General features: G+C 48.2%; 1 protein-coding gene across 1 annotated transcript in view; it reads left to right on the top strand.

The window, feature by feature from the left end:
* The window catches only part of ME1 (malic enzyme 1), a 400,967-nt gene that overhangs the window by 328,006 nt on the left and 56,943 nt on the right, over positions 1-16,018 (top strand). The window contains exon 7 of the mRNA XM_073675637.1: positions 4,771-4,880. Coding sequence (XP_073531738.1) covers positions 4,771-4,880 — 110 coding nt within the window. The remainder of the gene's footprint in view (positions 1-4,770; positions 4,881-16,018) is intronic.

Here is a 16,018-nt window from a genome sequence, read left to right as displayed (position 1 = left end):
TTACTGGTGACAAAGATAGACCCTCCCGGAGTACTGGCTAGCGATTGGGGCCTGGTCAGTCCTTGAGCAGATGGGATCTCCCCTGGCCAGGCGGAGTTGTAGGCCTCCCAAACTAACGATACTCTTCCGGCTACCTTGCTAGAGGCGGGTATAAGTAGCCCACGTCCCTGAGTGTACCGTGTGGTGCTCACCCGTATGGCCGGTGACTCGGGGCCTTCTAGTAGCTTCCGCTCCACGACGGCGGTGCTGGTCCCACGCGTGTGACCGTGCCTTCGGGTTTCTGGGCCAGAGGACCTGCAATCCCCTGCCGGTCGGTTTCTGCTGCTGGATAGGAGTTAGTCCCCACAGCCTCGGACTCCGGGTCCGGTGATAACTTCTCAGTCAGGGCGAGCTCTGCAGCTGCCAGCCCCTGACTCCTTGTAGCACTGCTCCCACAGAGCTCCTGATGTTCTTTTCCTATATCTGCTTCTCTGTCTCTACTTCTTCTCTACTCCCTAACCCTGCCTCAGCCCTAGGTTTATATAGGGGAAGTTCTTCCCCTCCCAGGACTGGGCAGGAGGTGTGGCATGCACAGGATCCCTGACCAAGAGACCTCCCACCTGCTCTCAGACATAACATTGCTGTTACTGTGGAAACCAGACCCCTGGGGTGCCACACATATATGAACTCAAGGGGTTAATATAGAGGTATTACTCTGTATCTGGCCCCGCCCCTTTTAAGTAATTGTATACCTAGTCAAATGTATATAAGGATCAATTGTTTGCTGCTTGTCACACCTGATGAAGGTGGCTGTGTCCACCGAAACGCGTTGTGTGTATTAATAAATCAGGCCTTTTAATATTTTTGCCCTGTTATTGGCGCTCTGGTACCGCTATTCATATTCACTGATTCAACAATAAGAATCAAAGCTTTTCTGTACTGTTAAAAAGCGTTCAAAACTCTGCTTCATATCTTCCCCAAAATCGCATCAAATAGGTGGGAAAACGCATAAAAGAAATGCATATAGAATAGACAGTGTTCTATAAATTCATCCACTGTGCTTGTAATGTAGAACACAGCGTTTTGGACGCAGCGCAGGTGAGCTGCGTCAAAAGTGCTGCTATTCCTGATCATGGGCTCATAGCCTTATAGGAACAAGATAAATATTTTTCTTCACCTCAGTATACAGCCACCATAAAAATACATTGTTATATATACAATGTATTTATATGCAGCTGTATACTCTGTTACTGGATTCATTGCAATGTAGAGTCAAGATAACCAAAATCTCCTATCATTGTTATTATGGGCTGTAGCTCAGTGGTTAGAGCACACTGCATGTAAGCATTGAGAAGCATGTTGTGACACTGTGATTATGAGTTCAAGTCCTGGGTGACACCAATAGCAAGAGTGAGAGGAGATGAATATATAGTTTAACTAGATGGTGGCCCGATTCTAATGCATCGGGTATTCTAGAATATGCATGAATGTGTATGTGTGAAGGGAGGACCAGGGAGCGAGGCCTCTGGTCAGGGTACTTCTGCTGCGAGCAGCTGGGAGATCTCAAGCCTGTGTGTTTCAAATCTGGTGCCAATTTGCAGCCTGGCTGCGCAAGTCGCTGATTGGTCGCAGCAGCCTGGCCACGACCAATCAGAGAAGCGGTGTTTTAAATTTGGCGCCAATATCGCTGATTGGCCGGCAGCTGCAACCAATCAGCGAACCGTTAGTGAGTACCGGGGAGCGGCGCTGCCTGTGCGGGTACATCCGCTGCGAGCAGCCGGGAGATGACCGGCTAGCGCCGGACCAATCAGCGACGCGGGGTTTCCTGGACGGACAGACAGACGGGATAAGCCGATTATATGTAGTAGATTATAGATAGATTATGCACTAAGAAGCGATGATCTGTCCCGCCCCCAAGGAGGAGGAGCTACAGAGAGATGAGAACATCGGAGAGAGAGGAAAGTATAGAAGCCGGGAGAACAGCTGAGCCGTGACGGGACAGTCCCACGGAAACCGGGACAGTTGGGAGCTACGCCTGAGCAGTCCCGTCTAAGACAAAGGTATTGCCCCTTTGGAGTGCCCTTCAAGAGATATCAAGATTTATGATAGCTTTTTCATCTGAGTTGCACATTTGTCGCTGTTGGCTTGTGATACAGCACTATTTTCAACACTTGACTCTGAGTCCCAGAGTTCAGAATGTTACATAGATTGAAAAAAGACCTAGATCCATTAAGTTAAACTTTTACAATGATACATTCTTTGGCACTAAATTGTCTATAACCTACAATGCCATTTATCCAAAAACGATAGTTCATGTTTGTTGATCTCAAACGTGGCCTGATAGGCTATGGTATTATCATTCAGCCCATCAAAATAACAGGCAAAGGCTATATCTGTGCGAAATATATCATCTATATATCTCACCACAACAAAAATTCATGGAGGGCCTGGATGCCTTTCTTGAAAAATATAACATTACAGATTATGAGTACTAGATTCTGTGATGGTACATTGATCCAGAGAACTAGTCTGATTGCTATATGTGGAGTCGGGCAGGAATTTTTTCCCTATTATAGGGCAATTAGAATTTGTCTCATGTGGTATCGTGTGGTTTTTGCCTTCCTCTGATTTAACATGTTAGGTTATTGGTTGAACTCAATGTCTATTTTCAACCTTAAACTATGAATCTCGATTCTATTCATTTCCACACAGTTATCTCCTCCCATAAGCCAGGGGTAGATTAACGTACATGGGGGTACAGGCATTTCCCATCTCTGGGTCCCTAAATTGTTGCTTGGTCCTTCAATTAAAAGTAAATAAATTCCTTATAAGGGAGAATATTAAGAGATTACCGAGAACGTATGCAATTATGCTGACAAGTTAAATTAGTAGGTGTTCCTAGTCTAGGATTGTAGGGACATATATATTCACATTTATTAATAGTTACACTTCATGGTTTTTACTCTGATGTATTGATATGATTCCTAAATTTAGTAAAGGTAGACCATCACTGGGTTAGTCAAGAAAGAAGCCTTTATGCCACTGTAAGCAGTGACAAAATCTGTAATAAAAGACCTTAAATAAACCCCTTTTATCTATGTGGGCCTACAATAGAAATTTCATAGATGCATGAAAATAAACATGCTGAAAATGAGGAGGAACTAAAACTTTTCTTCTTATAATTAACACATTTCGATTAAATAAAACTCTATAAATTTTGCAGAATTTGAGGTTCATTTTCCAATAAAAATTACTTAAAAATAAAGTGTTTTTCTGACCATTGATGACCTGGACACACTGTCTAACAAGTGTTTGATTAGTATAGGATTTATGATTTTAGACCACTAATATAAATTTTACTGAAATTCCTTTACTTTTGTGAACTGTTTTGATAGCTTTATTCAATTTTTCACTGGATTCTTATCCTTTTAATAATGGAATTCCAGCAATGATTGGACTTGAAATCTAAACCACATAGGTTATAAAATCTAAGCATTAGTAACATATTTGTCTGTGGGAACTAAGATGTGGAAACAAAATTAGTAAGATTTTCCTAAGAGTTTAAACCAAAGACATATTAGGATTCTATACTATGACTTCAAGTGGCAAAAATTTAATTGCACATTTATTTAAAGGCAATCTGCCTGAAATCTCAACCCCTCAAACCATATATTTCGACATGCAGGTATGTGCAATATAACTCTACCGACACCTTTATATCTTCTATCTGTTGCTGCATTCCCAAGAAATTAGTGATTTAGTTCATTTTCAAATGAGGCATTGAGTGCTCTGGGTGTGATGACGAAATTTCAGATCCTTGGCTTCCAGACATTTTTTTCCCTACCCAGCACCAGCTTCTTTAACTTGATTGATAGCTCACGGTCTGATTTCCTTACTGAGTGCCTGATTTCATACAGACACTGAGCTATCAATCAAGCTAAAGAGGCTGATGCCAAGCAGGAAAACAACATCGGAAAGCACAGAGCACTTGATTTCTCATTTGCCTATGAATTACAACTATAATTTCTCTGGAATGCAGTAACTGATGAAAGATATAAATGTGTTGATGGATTTAGTTTTCAAAGACTTACATGCTAATATGTGTGGTTTGATCTTACTGACAGATTCCCTTTAAACTAAGATATTACATGGTGCAACTATGCTATTGAACGCCTTGAAATATTATACAATTCTACACTTTGTTTGGCATTTGGTAAATCAGATAATCTGGTACTTGATTATTATACAGACTGGAGTACAATTGTGACTTTCAGAAGAACTAATATTTTCTATATTTTTCTCATAATCCAGAATATGTGATAACCATGAACTGATCATTGATACTAGATTAAAAGAAGTAGGGAACATCATTAACCCATTAAAGCAAAATTACATATAGGTATGTCATTGCTAGGATGCCTAATGTGTATAGAGGACTCAGGAGGTGAGCTCTTTCCACATGTGGTTAATGCCGGTTACATTACATTGCCAGCATGTGTCTGTAACAGCAGCAGCTGGACCTGAGCTCCAATCTCTGTTAATCATTTAACTACTGCTGTCAATCTCTGACAGTGGCGTTTAAATGGAATGGTTACCAATACTCATGCGCAATTGCTCCCATCTGTAGCCCGCAATGCGATTGCAGGGCACCGACGGGTTACCTAAGCAGCCATTGCTGTTATTTTGGCACTACAGTGGAGAAAAGTATGCAAACTGTTTTAATGACATTGTACATTAATATTTATGAACTTGTCTTTTACCTATGTCTAATGGAGCTTTATTCTTTTACAGGTACGGCATGAACTGCCTTATACAGTTTGAGGACTTTGCCAATGCTAACGCCTTCCGTCTGCTGAACAGATACCGAAATCAGTACTGTACATTTAATGATGATATCCAAGGTATGCTTGATATTTGTATATTAATTTAGTGTATGGTACATATAAACAAAATGCAATCTTTTTTTAACCTGGCTGTCCACACAAATCTTAAAATACTTCAGTGTTCATTTTGTTACCTGTAGCACACAAAATAGTTTGGACATTTCCATTATGTGATGGTTATTTCGTAGCTTTGATGCATAGGCTGGTGCTACAGAGCATGAGAGATTTAAACCCCTGTCAGAGGGGCTTATACTCTGGTAGACCTGGCCCATTCATGCGTTAAATGGTCAACTATTTGTCTAAATCAGACCTGGGCAAAGTGCGGCCCGCGGGCCACATGCGGCCCTCTGGCTGTTCCAGTCCGGCCCGTGGACCAAGACTGCCAAGGGGCTGATAACAGTGGCCCACGGGCCGCACTATGCCCTTCCCAGCTCACACACATGCCGTCACTGCCCGCCGTCACTGCCCGCCCACACGCCGTCACCGCTGTCTCAATCCGCGGTCTCAATCCGCTGTGAATGCATTGGTGGAGGAGGGGCCGCTACCTCGCTCTTCCATCAATCAGCATTAGAAACAGCTGACGCGATGGCGTCAGCCTGTGCACTGCGGAGAGTCAGTGCTTCTCAGACAGGAGCGCCAGGGGAACAGGGAGTGAGGTAAGTATATGCTGGACATAGGGGGGGCTTTAATGATGGACACAGGGGGGGCACTCTCATGCTGGACGAAGGGGGGGCTTTAATGCTGGACACAGGGGGGGGTACTCTCAGGCTGAACACAGGGGGGCTCTCATGCTGGACACAGGGAGGCTCTCATGCTGGACACAGGGGGGGGCTCTCATGCTGGACACAGGGGGGCTCTCTCATGCTGGACACAGGGGGGCTGTCATGCTGGACACAGGGGGGGCTGTCATGCTGGACACTGGGGAGGGCTGTCATGCTGGACACTGGGGAGGGCTGTCAGGCTGGACACTGGGGAGGGCTGTCATGCTGGAGACACTGGGGGGCTCTCATGCTGGACAATAAGGAGGGCTGTCATGCTGGACACAGGGGTGCTCTCATACTGGAAACTGGGGGGCTTTAATGCTGGGCACTGTGAGGCTTTAATGCTGGACACTAAGGAGGGCTGTCATACTGGACACTGGGGAGGGCTGTCATGCTGGAGACACTGGGGGGCTCTCATGCTGGACAATAAGGAGGGCTGTCATGCTGGACACAGGGGTGCTCTCATACTGGAAACTGGGGGGCTTTAATGCTGGGCACTCGGAGGCTTTAATGCTGGACACTAAGGAGGGCTGTCATACTGGACACTGGGGAGGGCTGTCATGCTGGACACTGGGGAGGGCTGTCATGCTGGACACTGGGGAGGGCTGTCATGCTGGACACTGGGGAGGGCTGTCATGCTGGACACTGGGGAGGGCTGTCATGCTGGACACTGGGGAGGCTCTTGGGCTCTCATACTGGACATGAGGGGGCTGTGTGAGGCTCATGCTAGACATGAGGGGGCTGTGTGGGGCTCATGCTGGACACGGGAGGGATGTGTGGGGCTCATGCTGGCCACGGGGGGGCTGTGTGGGGCTCATGCTGAACATGGGGGGGCTGTGTGGGGCTCATGCTGGACACGGGTTGGCTGTGTGGGGCTCATGCTGAACACGGGCGGGGCTGTGTGGGGCTCATGCTGAACATGGGGGGGCTGTGTGGGGCTCATGCTGGCCTTGTGGGGCTGTGTGGGACTCATAATGGACATGGGGGGCTGTGTAGGGCTCATGCTGTATATAGAGAGGCTGTGTGGGGGCTCAAGCTGTATATAGGGGGATGTCAGCACACTTAATTCTGCTCAATATTAAGTTACACAATTCATATTTATGTAATCATTAATAATAATAATTAGAATTAATATGTTAATATTAATATTGAGCAGAATTAATTTCAGCCTATTGGTTCGGCCCTCCCCAACAGTCACAGTCTCTCATGTGGCCCCTCGGGAAAATTAATTGCCCACCCCTGGTCTAAATGATCACCATAAATACCTAAAATTCTCCCTGCTATGACCAGTATACATAGTCAGACAGCTTTCCCAGCAGTAATATCTGATCACTAGGGGAATTAGTGTACAAAAAGCATGGTGACAAAATATCTAATAATTGCTATGTGAAAATTGAACAATTGGAACCAATATTAGTCTCTACATTATTTATTGCTAGTGAAACACAGTAATAAACCTGATGCTACTCATATGTCTTTCCTGAAAACTTGTGTTAGATAAATTAAAACCAGAAACCATCAGTTTGAATAGAACTTGTTTCCGAACCCCACCTTTCATTTCAGGGAATTATCTGGATCATCTTAATTTTCCAAAACATAATCATGTCAAGATCAGTCTTTATGATCACAAAAGCAGCATTTTCCTTAATACCTTTTATTCTACCATTTATTCCTTTGTAAGTATTTTATGAGTAGACAGGGCATGGTTTCTGAACTGTAAAAAGGCTGTGGTATCTCTGCTCACTATGATCCATTACTCTAAAGTAAAGCTTCTTCATTTATCTGGATGGTTTATATAGACTTAAAACATAATTTATCATTTACATTTTTTCTGTACATTTACAGTGAAGGAAATAAGTATTTGATCCCTTGCTGTTTTTGTAAGTTTGCCCACTGACAAAGACATGAACAGTCTATAATTTTAAGGGTAGGTTAATTTTAACATTGAAAGATAGAATATTCCCCCAAAAAATCAAGGATATCACATTGTATAAATTAGATAAATTTATTTGCATTTTGCAGTGAGAAATAAGTATTTGATCCCCTACAAACCATTATGAGTTCTGGCTCCTACAGACCAGTTATACGCTACTAATCAACCCGTTACCTGCATTAAAGACAGCTGTCTTACATAGTCACCTGTATAAAAGACTCCTGTCCACAGACTCAATTAATCAGTCAGACTCTAACCTCAACAACATGGGCAAGACCAAAGAGCTTTCTAAGGATGTCAGGGACAAGATCATAGACCTGCACAAAGCTGGAATGGGCTACAAAACCATAAGTAAGTGGGTGAAAAGGAGACAACTGTTGGTGCAATGCTAAGAAAATGGAAGAAATACAAAATGACTGTCAATTGACATCGATCTGGGGCACCATACAAAATCTCACCTCATGGGGTATCCTTGATCACGAGGAAGGTGAGAGATCAGCCTAAAACTACACGGGGGGAACTTGTTAATGATCTCAAGGCAGCTGGGACCACAGTCACCAAGAAAACCATTGGTAACACATTATGCCTTAAAGGTTTAAAATCCTGCAGTGCCCGCAAGGTCCCCCTGCTCAAGAAGGAACATGTGCAGGCCCATCTGAAGTTTGCCAATAAACACCTGGATGATTCTGTGAGTTATTGGGAGAAGGTGCTGTGGTCAGATGAGACAAAAATTTAGCTCTTTTGCATTAACTCAACTTGCCATGTTTGGAGGAAGAAGAAGGATGAGTACAACCCTAAGAACATCATCCCAACCGTGAAGCTTGGTGGGGGAAACATTTTACTTTGGGGACGCTTTTCTGCAAAGGGGACATGACGACTGCACCGTACCGAAGGTAAGATGGATGGGGTCATGTATCGCGAGATTTTGGCTAACAACCTCCTTCCCTCAGTAAGAGCATTGAAGATGGGTTGTGGCTGGGTCTTCCAGCAAGACAATGACCCAAAACATACAGCCAAGGCAACAAAAGAGTGGCTCAAAAAGAAGCACAGTAAGGTCATGGAGTGGCCTAGCCAGTCTCCAGACCTTAATCCCATAGAAAACCTATGGAGGGAATTGAAGCTCTGAGTTACCAAGCGACAGCCTCAAAATCTTAATGATTTAGAGATTATCTGCAAAGAGGAGTGGAGCAAAAATCCTCCCGACATGTCCGCAAACCTCATCATCAATGACAAAAAACGTCTGACTGCTGTGTTTGCCAACAAGGGTTTTGCCACCAAGTATTAAGTGTTGTTTGCCAGTGGAATCAAATACTTATTTCTCACTGCAAAATGCAAATAAATTTATTTAATTTATACAATGTGATTTTCTTAATTTTTTTTTGTATATTCTATCTCTCAATGTTACAATTAACCTACCCTTAAAATTATAGACTGTTCATGTCTTTGTCAGTGGGCAAACTTACAAAAACAGCAAGGGATCAAATAATTATTTCCTTCACTGTATATATGTACAATGTAGAAGAAAAATCATCTGTTGCAAGCCAGAAATGACAACAACCTGCTTGTCACGTAGTGACAAGGGACTGTGAGCACCTACCTGATCCCTCAAACTAGAGGCGCCCTAGGTTATCCCTGAACCTCGTATTACCCAGGATGGTGGAGATGCCGGGGTCTCCTACCTTGCTATGCTCTTATCTTACCCTTAGCTGTTCCTGCCCCCACTCAGAGAGTTGTGAGGCTGAAGTGTATAGGCAAACACTAACCAGACAGAGAGGGGTAAATAAACATTGATAAAAGAAAACTACAATCATATAAATACACTCACAAAACAACAGAGTGGGAAACAGGGGAGGAATAGAAAAGAAGAAACCAAGTGGGAGAGGATAAGGATAAACAATTAAACATGCAAACCAACTCCATGCTGCAATTTCCTGAAAAACTCTCCAACCGCCTACTCCAAATACTGAAGTCTCTACTTCCACTTCAAATCAGGTAGTGGCAAATATCTCTGGCAAGGTCAAAAGCAAGGAGGAGGGCTCTTATACCTGCTGAGAGTAATAAATTCAGAACAAATGATGCAACCCAAGACAGAGAACTCCAGGAGTCCAACTAAGCAGTTTAACCCTTGCAGCACCAGAGCAATGAAAGGCAGAACTGCTAATAGGACGGTGAAGCTGTGCTAACGAACAAAGGTGTATGTGACGCGCCCCCTGGGACATACTCCTTTTTGAGGGGAATACCCGGCACCGGATCAGATGGGGGGTTGTAGTCTCCGAGCGGCTGTGACCCGGCCCGTGCCCAGGGCGTCAAGCTCAGTGTTATGTGGCAGTCCTACAGATGTTATTAAGAGTTCTTTTGTGTCGACTACGCCACCCGTTGTGATGCGGTCACTGTGGCCGCCGCTGCAGCAGGGTCCGCTGAGGCTGATGGTGGGTGCGCAGCTTGGTGAGATAACCCCCAACGGGAGGGGTATAGCCTCAGGGGGGACAGGTGCAGAGGATGGGGGTTGTGGTGGTGCAGTGCAGACGGCAATGAAGACAGAGTCGGGTTGTGCAGTTAAGGATGTTTACTTACTGCAGATGTTGTACTGGTCACTCCAGCTTCGAGTGACCACCCGAGCCGTGCTGCGTCCACCAGGTCCTGGATCCAGCCAACCCCCAAACAAGTCCGGAGCGTGGCCCTGAGCTCTCCTTCTGTCCCGTTCTCTGGCCGTCCCCACCAGTGATCCACCTAGGTCCAGCTCCCTCGGGCCTTCTGTTGGGTGACCCTTGGCCTTGGGTTCCCTGACCCTCCGTGTGGTATGCCTTCGTGGTGGATGTGGTGGGTGGCCGTGGCAGACGCTGCCCACGGCCTCCGGTCTCTGGCTGGGGTGTGTTTTTGCCCCCACCAGCTTGGGTTCCGGTACCCTGATGCCGGCTCTTCACCCGGTGCTTTTAGTTGGGGTCTTAGAGTCCTCTCTGTTTTCCCCTCTGGGTACTCCTTCTTTGCTCCTCTCTCACTCAGGGTCTCTCTCTTGCTGCAGGCTGACTTCCTCTCTGCTTGCTGTCTGCTCCTCTGCAGCTGTCTTGTTCTCTGCATCTGACCCTGTTCTTAGTTGGTGCCCACCTTATATACACCCTCTATGTGTGAGCTCAGGTGACCAGCACCCAATGAGCTCCTATCTTTACCCAGGCTGCTCCCCCTATCTGCCCCTACACTACATGGGATGTACCACCCCCCTCCCACTCCAGCCAGGAACAGACTCGGTCGTACCTGCACATTTCTAAGTGGGAGTACCGTCGGCCTGTTCCTCGGAAATGGGATGTGTGTAGTGCATGCAGCCTACCGAGCTCAGTTCCACACTCCATCCTTGCCCGGGAGTGGAATATCACACCTCTGGGTTGAGGTGCAATACCCCTGTAGCAGCCGAATCCTCAGGGTGCTACATTCCCCCCTGGTAAATCACAGCACGTCCTCGGGCTGTAAGACATAAACACCAAAACATACAAATTTTTTTATAAACATAGAAAACATATAAAACATTATATATATATAAAACTTTTCATATAACATTCTCGTCGTCTCTTGTTTCTGGTTCCTCCTCCGGACACTGTGCAACGTGTGTCCGGGAAAAGTGCGACAGTCTCTTTGAAAAACAGGTTTTCTATAAAACCGGTAGGGGGCGCTTTAGGACGCGCAACTATATACAGGGGAAGTTGGCCGCTCTCAGTCCTCGGCCAGGTATTAGGGAGGAATGACCGCTCTCAGTCCTCGGTCAGTGGGATTAAGGGGTTAACGGGTAAACAGTTCACTCTTGCTGGTCCCAACGGGGACTATATTTATGTAGCAACAGTTTCAGTTTCTTTATACCCCGATTGGGTAACTTATTTACAGCACCTGCTTCGCTGTACTTAACAACGGCGTCCTCCTCCTGCTCTTTTCTTATAGCTGGTGGTAACTTCAGACCCGTCCGGGTCCTCTTGCTCCTCCTCCTCGCACCGCAACTCCTCCTCCGTCAGGCGGTGTACGTGGAGGGCGTAAGGTCCTTTGGCACACTTGTGCCGGGTGAAAGTGACCTCGTCTCCTACGTAGAGGTCACGGCCTTTGTGACCTTCCGGCAGGTGGGACTCGACGTCTCTGCGGGTCACAAAAACGTCACCGCGGTTGTTACGGTCCCGAATAAAGCCCCACCCATGCTGCGGGTTGAACTTTATCACCGTCCCGATGGTGCGGGGACAGTGCGCTGCACGGGGGTTCCTCCTAGTCCGGCTCTTCTGCTCCGCGCTCCGGATTTGGGCCTGTTGTTCTCTGACCCGCCTCTCCTCCCGTTCTCTCGCAAACTCTGCTAGCTGCTGACGACAACACTCAGTACGCTCAGCGGCGACTGCCCGAGTTTCTCCGGTGAACCCCATCAAATCTTCTCCCGTGGGGTCCCACACGAATTGGGCTTCTTCTAAAGGAGGCGAGACCCGAGTCACGGGCTTCGGAGCCGGGATCAGGGGCTCACACAAGGGCCCTAGTCTTTGTTGCCGCTCCAGCTCACAAAACTCCTCGGGCCAGATAAAGGGCCGCCCGTCCGGCCATGTGAGCTGGCTGAAGAGGTCCTTTCCCAAACTCGGCACCCTTGGTTTTACGGGTGCGGGCGCGGTGGTGGTGGCGCCCGGGTTGCCCAGGCCTTGCGGCCAGGCCTGGGGCACCTGGAAGGTGAAGGGCACCGTTAGGACGGCGGCGCCCTGGGCTACCTGGCCTTGCGGCCAGGCCGGAGGCTCCGCGGAGGTAGGGGGCGCTGTTGGTGATGCGGGGCCCGGGAGTACCGGGCCTTGCGACCAGGCCGGAGGCTCTTCCTGCTTGGTCACGCTCCGGGTCGGTGCGTGTGACGTCACAGGGGTCGCGGCGGCGGCTTCTGGTCGGGGCCTAGTCATTAGCGGTGACATGGCGGTTACTGGCACGGACGGGGGACTTTCGGGCTCTGCGACGGGGAACCGGGGCAGGTGGGCGGTCTCTCGGTATGGGGTATAAGCGTCCCCTTTACCTGCCTTCATACGTTCGGCTCCCTTCTCAGCGCCGTCTCCGACCTTGGGTCCTCCCGCGTCATCCGTAGAGGCAGTTGGTGTCCTCTCCCAGGGGAGCATGCTCCGTGGACGGGTTCCAGCTTGCTGGGCCATCTCCCGGCTCCACTCCGCCAGCATCTCTCGCTGTACCCGGGCCATCCTCCTTGCGAGGCCCTCCAAGGCAGTTTGTGCACACTCCCGGTCTCGGGGGAGCTGCGCTAAGATCTCCGCAAGACCTAGCGGGGTTGTGGACTCTAGCAGGCTCCTGACCATCGGGTCGGTGCTGCTCTGCTCTTCTTCCGGCAGGCTCCTGGCCAGCGGGCCGGTGCTGCTCTGCCCTCCTTCCTCGGTCTCTAGCAGACTCCTGGCCAGCGGGCCGGTGCTGTTCTGCTTTCTCTCCATCTCCGGGTGAGCTCCTCCGCTACTCCTCGTTAGACCTCTTGCCTCCGGGTCCGCTCGCTCCAGACTCCTCCAGGCGGCACCCATCTTTGCTCTTCTCTTTCGTCTCCTCCCACCTCGAGGGCGGTCCCGGGGCAACTCGGTGACTGTCAGCTCCAGGGGTAGTTCTTTCACGCTGACAGACACCTCCAACATCACAGTCTCTGTTGGTGGGGGCGGTTTCCACTTTTGGCGCCATTTTCTGTCCCGGCCCACGATGGGAGGTGGCCTCTTGCCCTCCTTTGGCACGCCCATAATGGCGTCCGCTGCTCTTCCAAGGCGGGAAATCTGCGGTTTTGGCGGGAACAAGCTGGAAATGGCGGACAATCGGCGGGAAACGACTGGTGATGGAGTCCGATGGCGTGGACCCTCCGGAACCGGCGGGAGACTTCTTTCTGAGGTAAACTTGCACTTTTCTTCAGGCACGCAGTACCCGGGTGTTGCGGGCACGTAATCCTGCCGACTACGCCAAAGTTGACGCGCCCCCTGGGACATACTCCTTTTTGAGGGGAATACCCGGCACCGGATCAGATGGGGGGTTGTAGTCTCCGAGCGGCTGTGACCCGGCCCGTGCCCAGGGCGTCAAGCTCAGTGTTATGTGGCAGTCCTACAGATGTTATTAAGAGTTCTTTTGTGTCGACTACGCCACCCGTTGTGATGCGGTCACTGTGGCCGCCGCTGCAGCAGGGTCCGCTGAGGCTGATGGTGGGTGCGCAGCTTGGTGAGATAACCCCCAACGGGAGGGGTATAGCCTCAGGGGGGACAGGTGCAGAGGATGGGGGTTGTGGTGGTGCAGTGCAGACGGCAATGAAGACAGAGTCGGGTTGTGCAGTTAAGGATGTTTACTTACTGCAGATGTTGTACTGGTCACTCCAGCTTCGAGTGACCACCCGAGCCGTGCTGCGTCCACCAGGTCCTGGATCCAGCCAACCCCCAAACAAGTCCGGAGCGTGGCCCTGAGCTCTCCTTCTGTCCCGTTCTCTGGCCGTCCCCACCAGTGATCCACCTAGGTCCAGCTCCCTCGGGCCTTCTGTTGGGTGACCCTTGGCCTTGGGTTCCCTGACCCTCCGTGTGGTATGCCTTCGTGGTGGATGTGGTGGGTGGCCGTGGCAGACGCTGCCCACGGCCTCCGGTCTCTGGCTGGGGTGTGTTTTTGCCCCCACCAGCTTGGGTTCCGGTACCCTGATGCCGGCTCTTCACCCGGTGCTTTTAGTTGGGGTCTTAGAGTCCTCTCTGTTTTCCCCTCTGGGTACTCCTTCTTTGCTCCTCTCTCACTCAGGGTCTCTCTCTTGCTGCAGGCTGACTTCCTCTCTGCTTGCTGTCTGCTCCTCTGCAGCTGTCTTGTTCTCTGCATCTGACCCTGTTCTTAGTTGGTGCCCACCTTATATACACCCTCTATGTGTGAGCTCAGGTGACCAGCACCCAATGAGCTCCTATCTTTACCCAGGCTGCTCCCCCTATCTGCCCCTACACTACATGGGATGTACCACCCCCCTCCCACTCCAGCCAGGAACAGACTCGGTCGTACCTGCACATTTCTAAGTGGGAGTACCGTCGGCCTGTTCCTCGGAAATGGGATGTGTGTAGTGCATGCAGCCTACCGAGCTCAGTTCCACACTCCATCCTTGCCCGGGAGTGGAATATCACACCTCTGGGTTGAGGTGCAATACCCCTGTAGCAGCCGAATCCTCAGGGTGCTACATATGTGTCACCATACCCTGCGATCGTCTGACCCCACTCTGTCACAGTATCCCTGTGAAATAAAGTGTCCTGTCCTCGGCTTTATCTACACATGTGCCAAGTAACAAGTTCTCAATGTAAGTTTATGAGAACCTTCTTCTGGCTCACTTAGATTTACATTAAGTTGTGACTTCCAGCTTGCCCAGCAAACACTGTAGCAAACCAGCACACATTCTGCAGAAAACAACCGCAATGGTGCCGAAAACAGATGATGACGGCGGCAGGTAAGTATATTACTAGGGGCAGGATACTTACATTAGTGCCACCACTGCAGTGGTAAAATAAAAAAAATGCTGGAGTGGTGCTTTACATGTAAATGATTGTGATTTTGAGCAAGTCAGATTAATAGCACGATAGTTTAATAGGTGCAGTATTGCACTATGGTCTAATACAATGAAATTAGTGTGGTAATTGCAGCTGATTAGTTATTATGAACCCCTGGACTTCAAAAGTTGAGCTGCAGGGTGTGTGAGTACAAACAAAGGATTATAAAAATGATTATATTTTTAATAGGATAATATCTTTTAAATGATTGTTATTGGGATCGGAGCTCTTTCTTTCTGATTCTAAGCATCTCTTGCCTAATATTGTATACTCCGCCTGTTTTGCTAAATATGAAAAATCCATGTGCCTGCGAGTAGGTCACTCACCGTTAGATAGCACACCATGTAGATTGTCCTATACTAATTTTATTAATATCAAGGCTTGTAGTCAGCAAGGTTCCTTTAATGTTACCGAGGGTCACTAGAATTTATACCTTAATCAACGCATATTGAGCTAATTAATATGAATTTAAGAAGATATTTTTTAATGGAGTTTCCAACCCTATTAGTATTTTTGCCAATAGATTACAATGGTATGTATGAAAAAAATAGTAATTCACAATCTACCGATCCTCTGCATGCTGTATGAACACATAATAGTGGAAAACAGGTGAAAAATGACTGGGGACCAGGAAACCATCAGCACAGGAGCAGCAGCCAAGTATTCAGGTGAGTATTACTCATTTTCTTATTTTAGACCACTGTAGGTCATTGATTAAAAAAAACCTCATGGTGTTTGGATGCTCCCTTTTAATCTTCCATAGATTTCATTGTCAGTGGGGCTGCCAATCGCTGTACTTGGCTATCTCTGGCAATCCTACAGAGAACAGATGGAAAGAGGCAAGCATGTGCGGCCACTGCCTCTTTCCAATAGGTCATATCGGAGCACTCATCTTCAGGATCGGTGTGGGGTCCCAGTGGTCGGACTCCG

This window comes from Phyllobates terribilis, unplaced genomic scaffold (genome assembly GCF_046119375.1).
Source record: "Phyllobates terribilis strain yellow unplaced genomic scaffold, ASM4611937v1 Scaffold_3__8_contigs__length_932513732, whole genome shotgun sequence".
Lineage (NCBI taxonomy): Eukaryota > Metazoa > Chordata > Amphibia > Anura > Dendrobatidae > Phyllobates > Phyllobates terribilis.
This window is presented reverse-complemented; position numbering and strand designations above follow the sequence as displayed.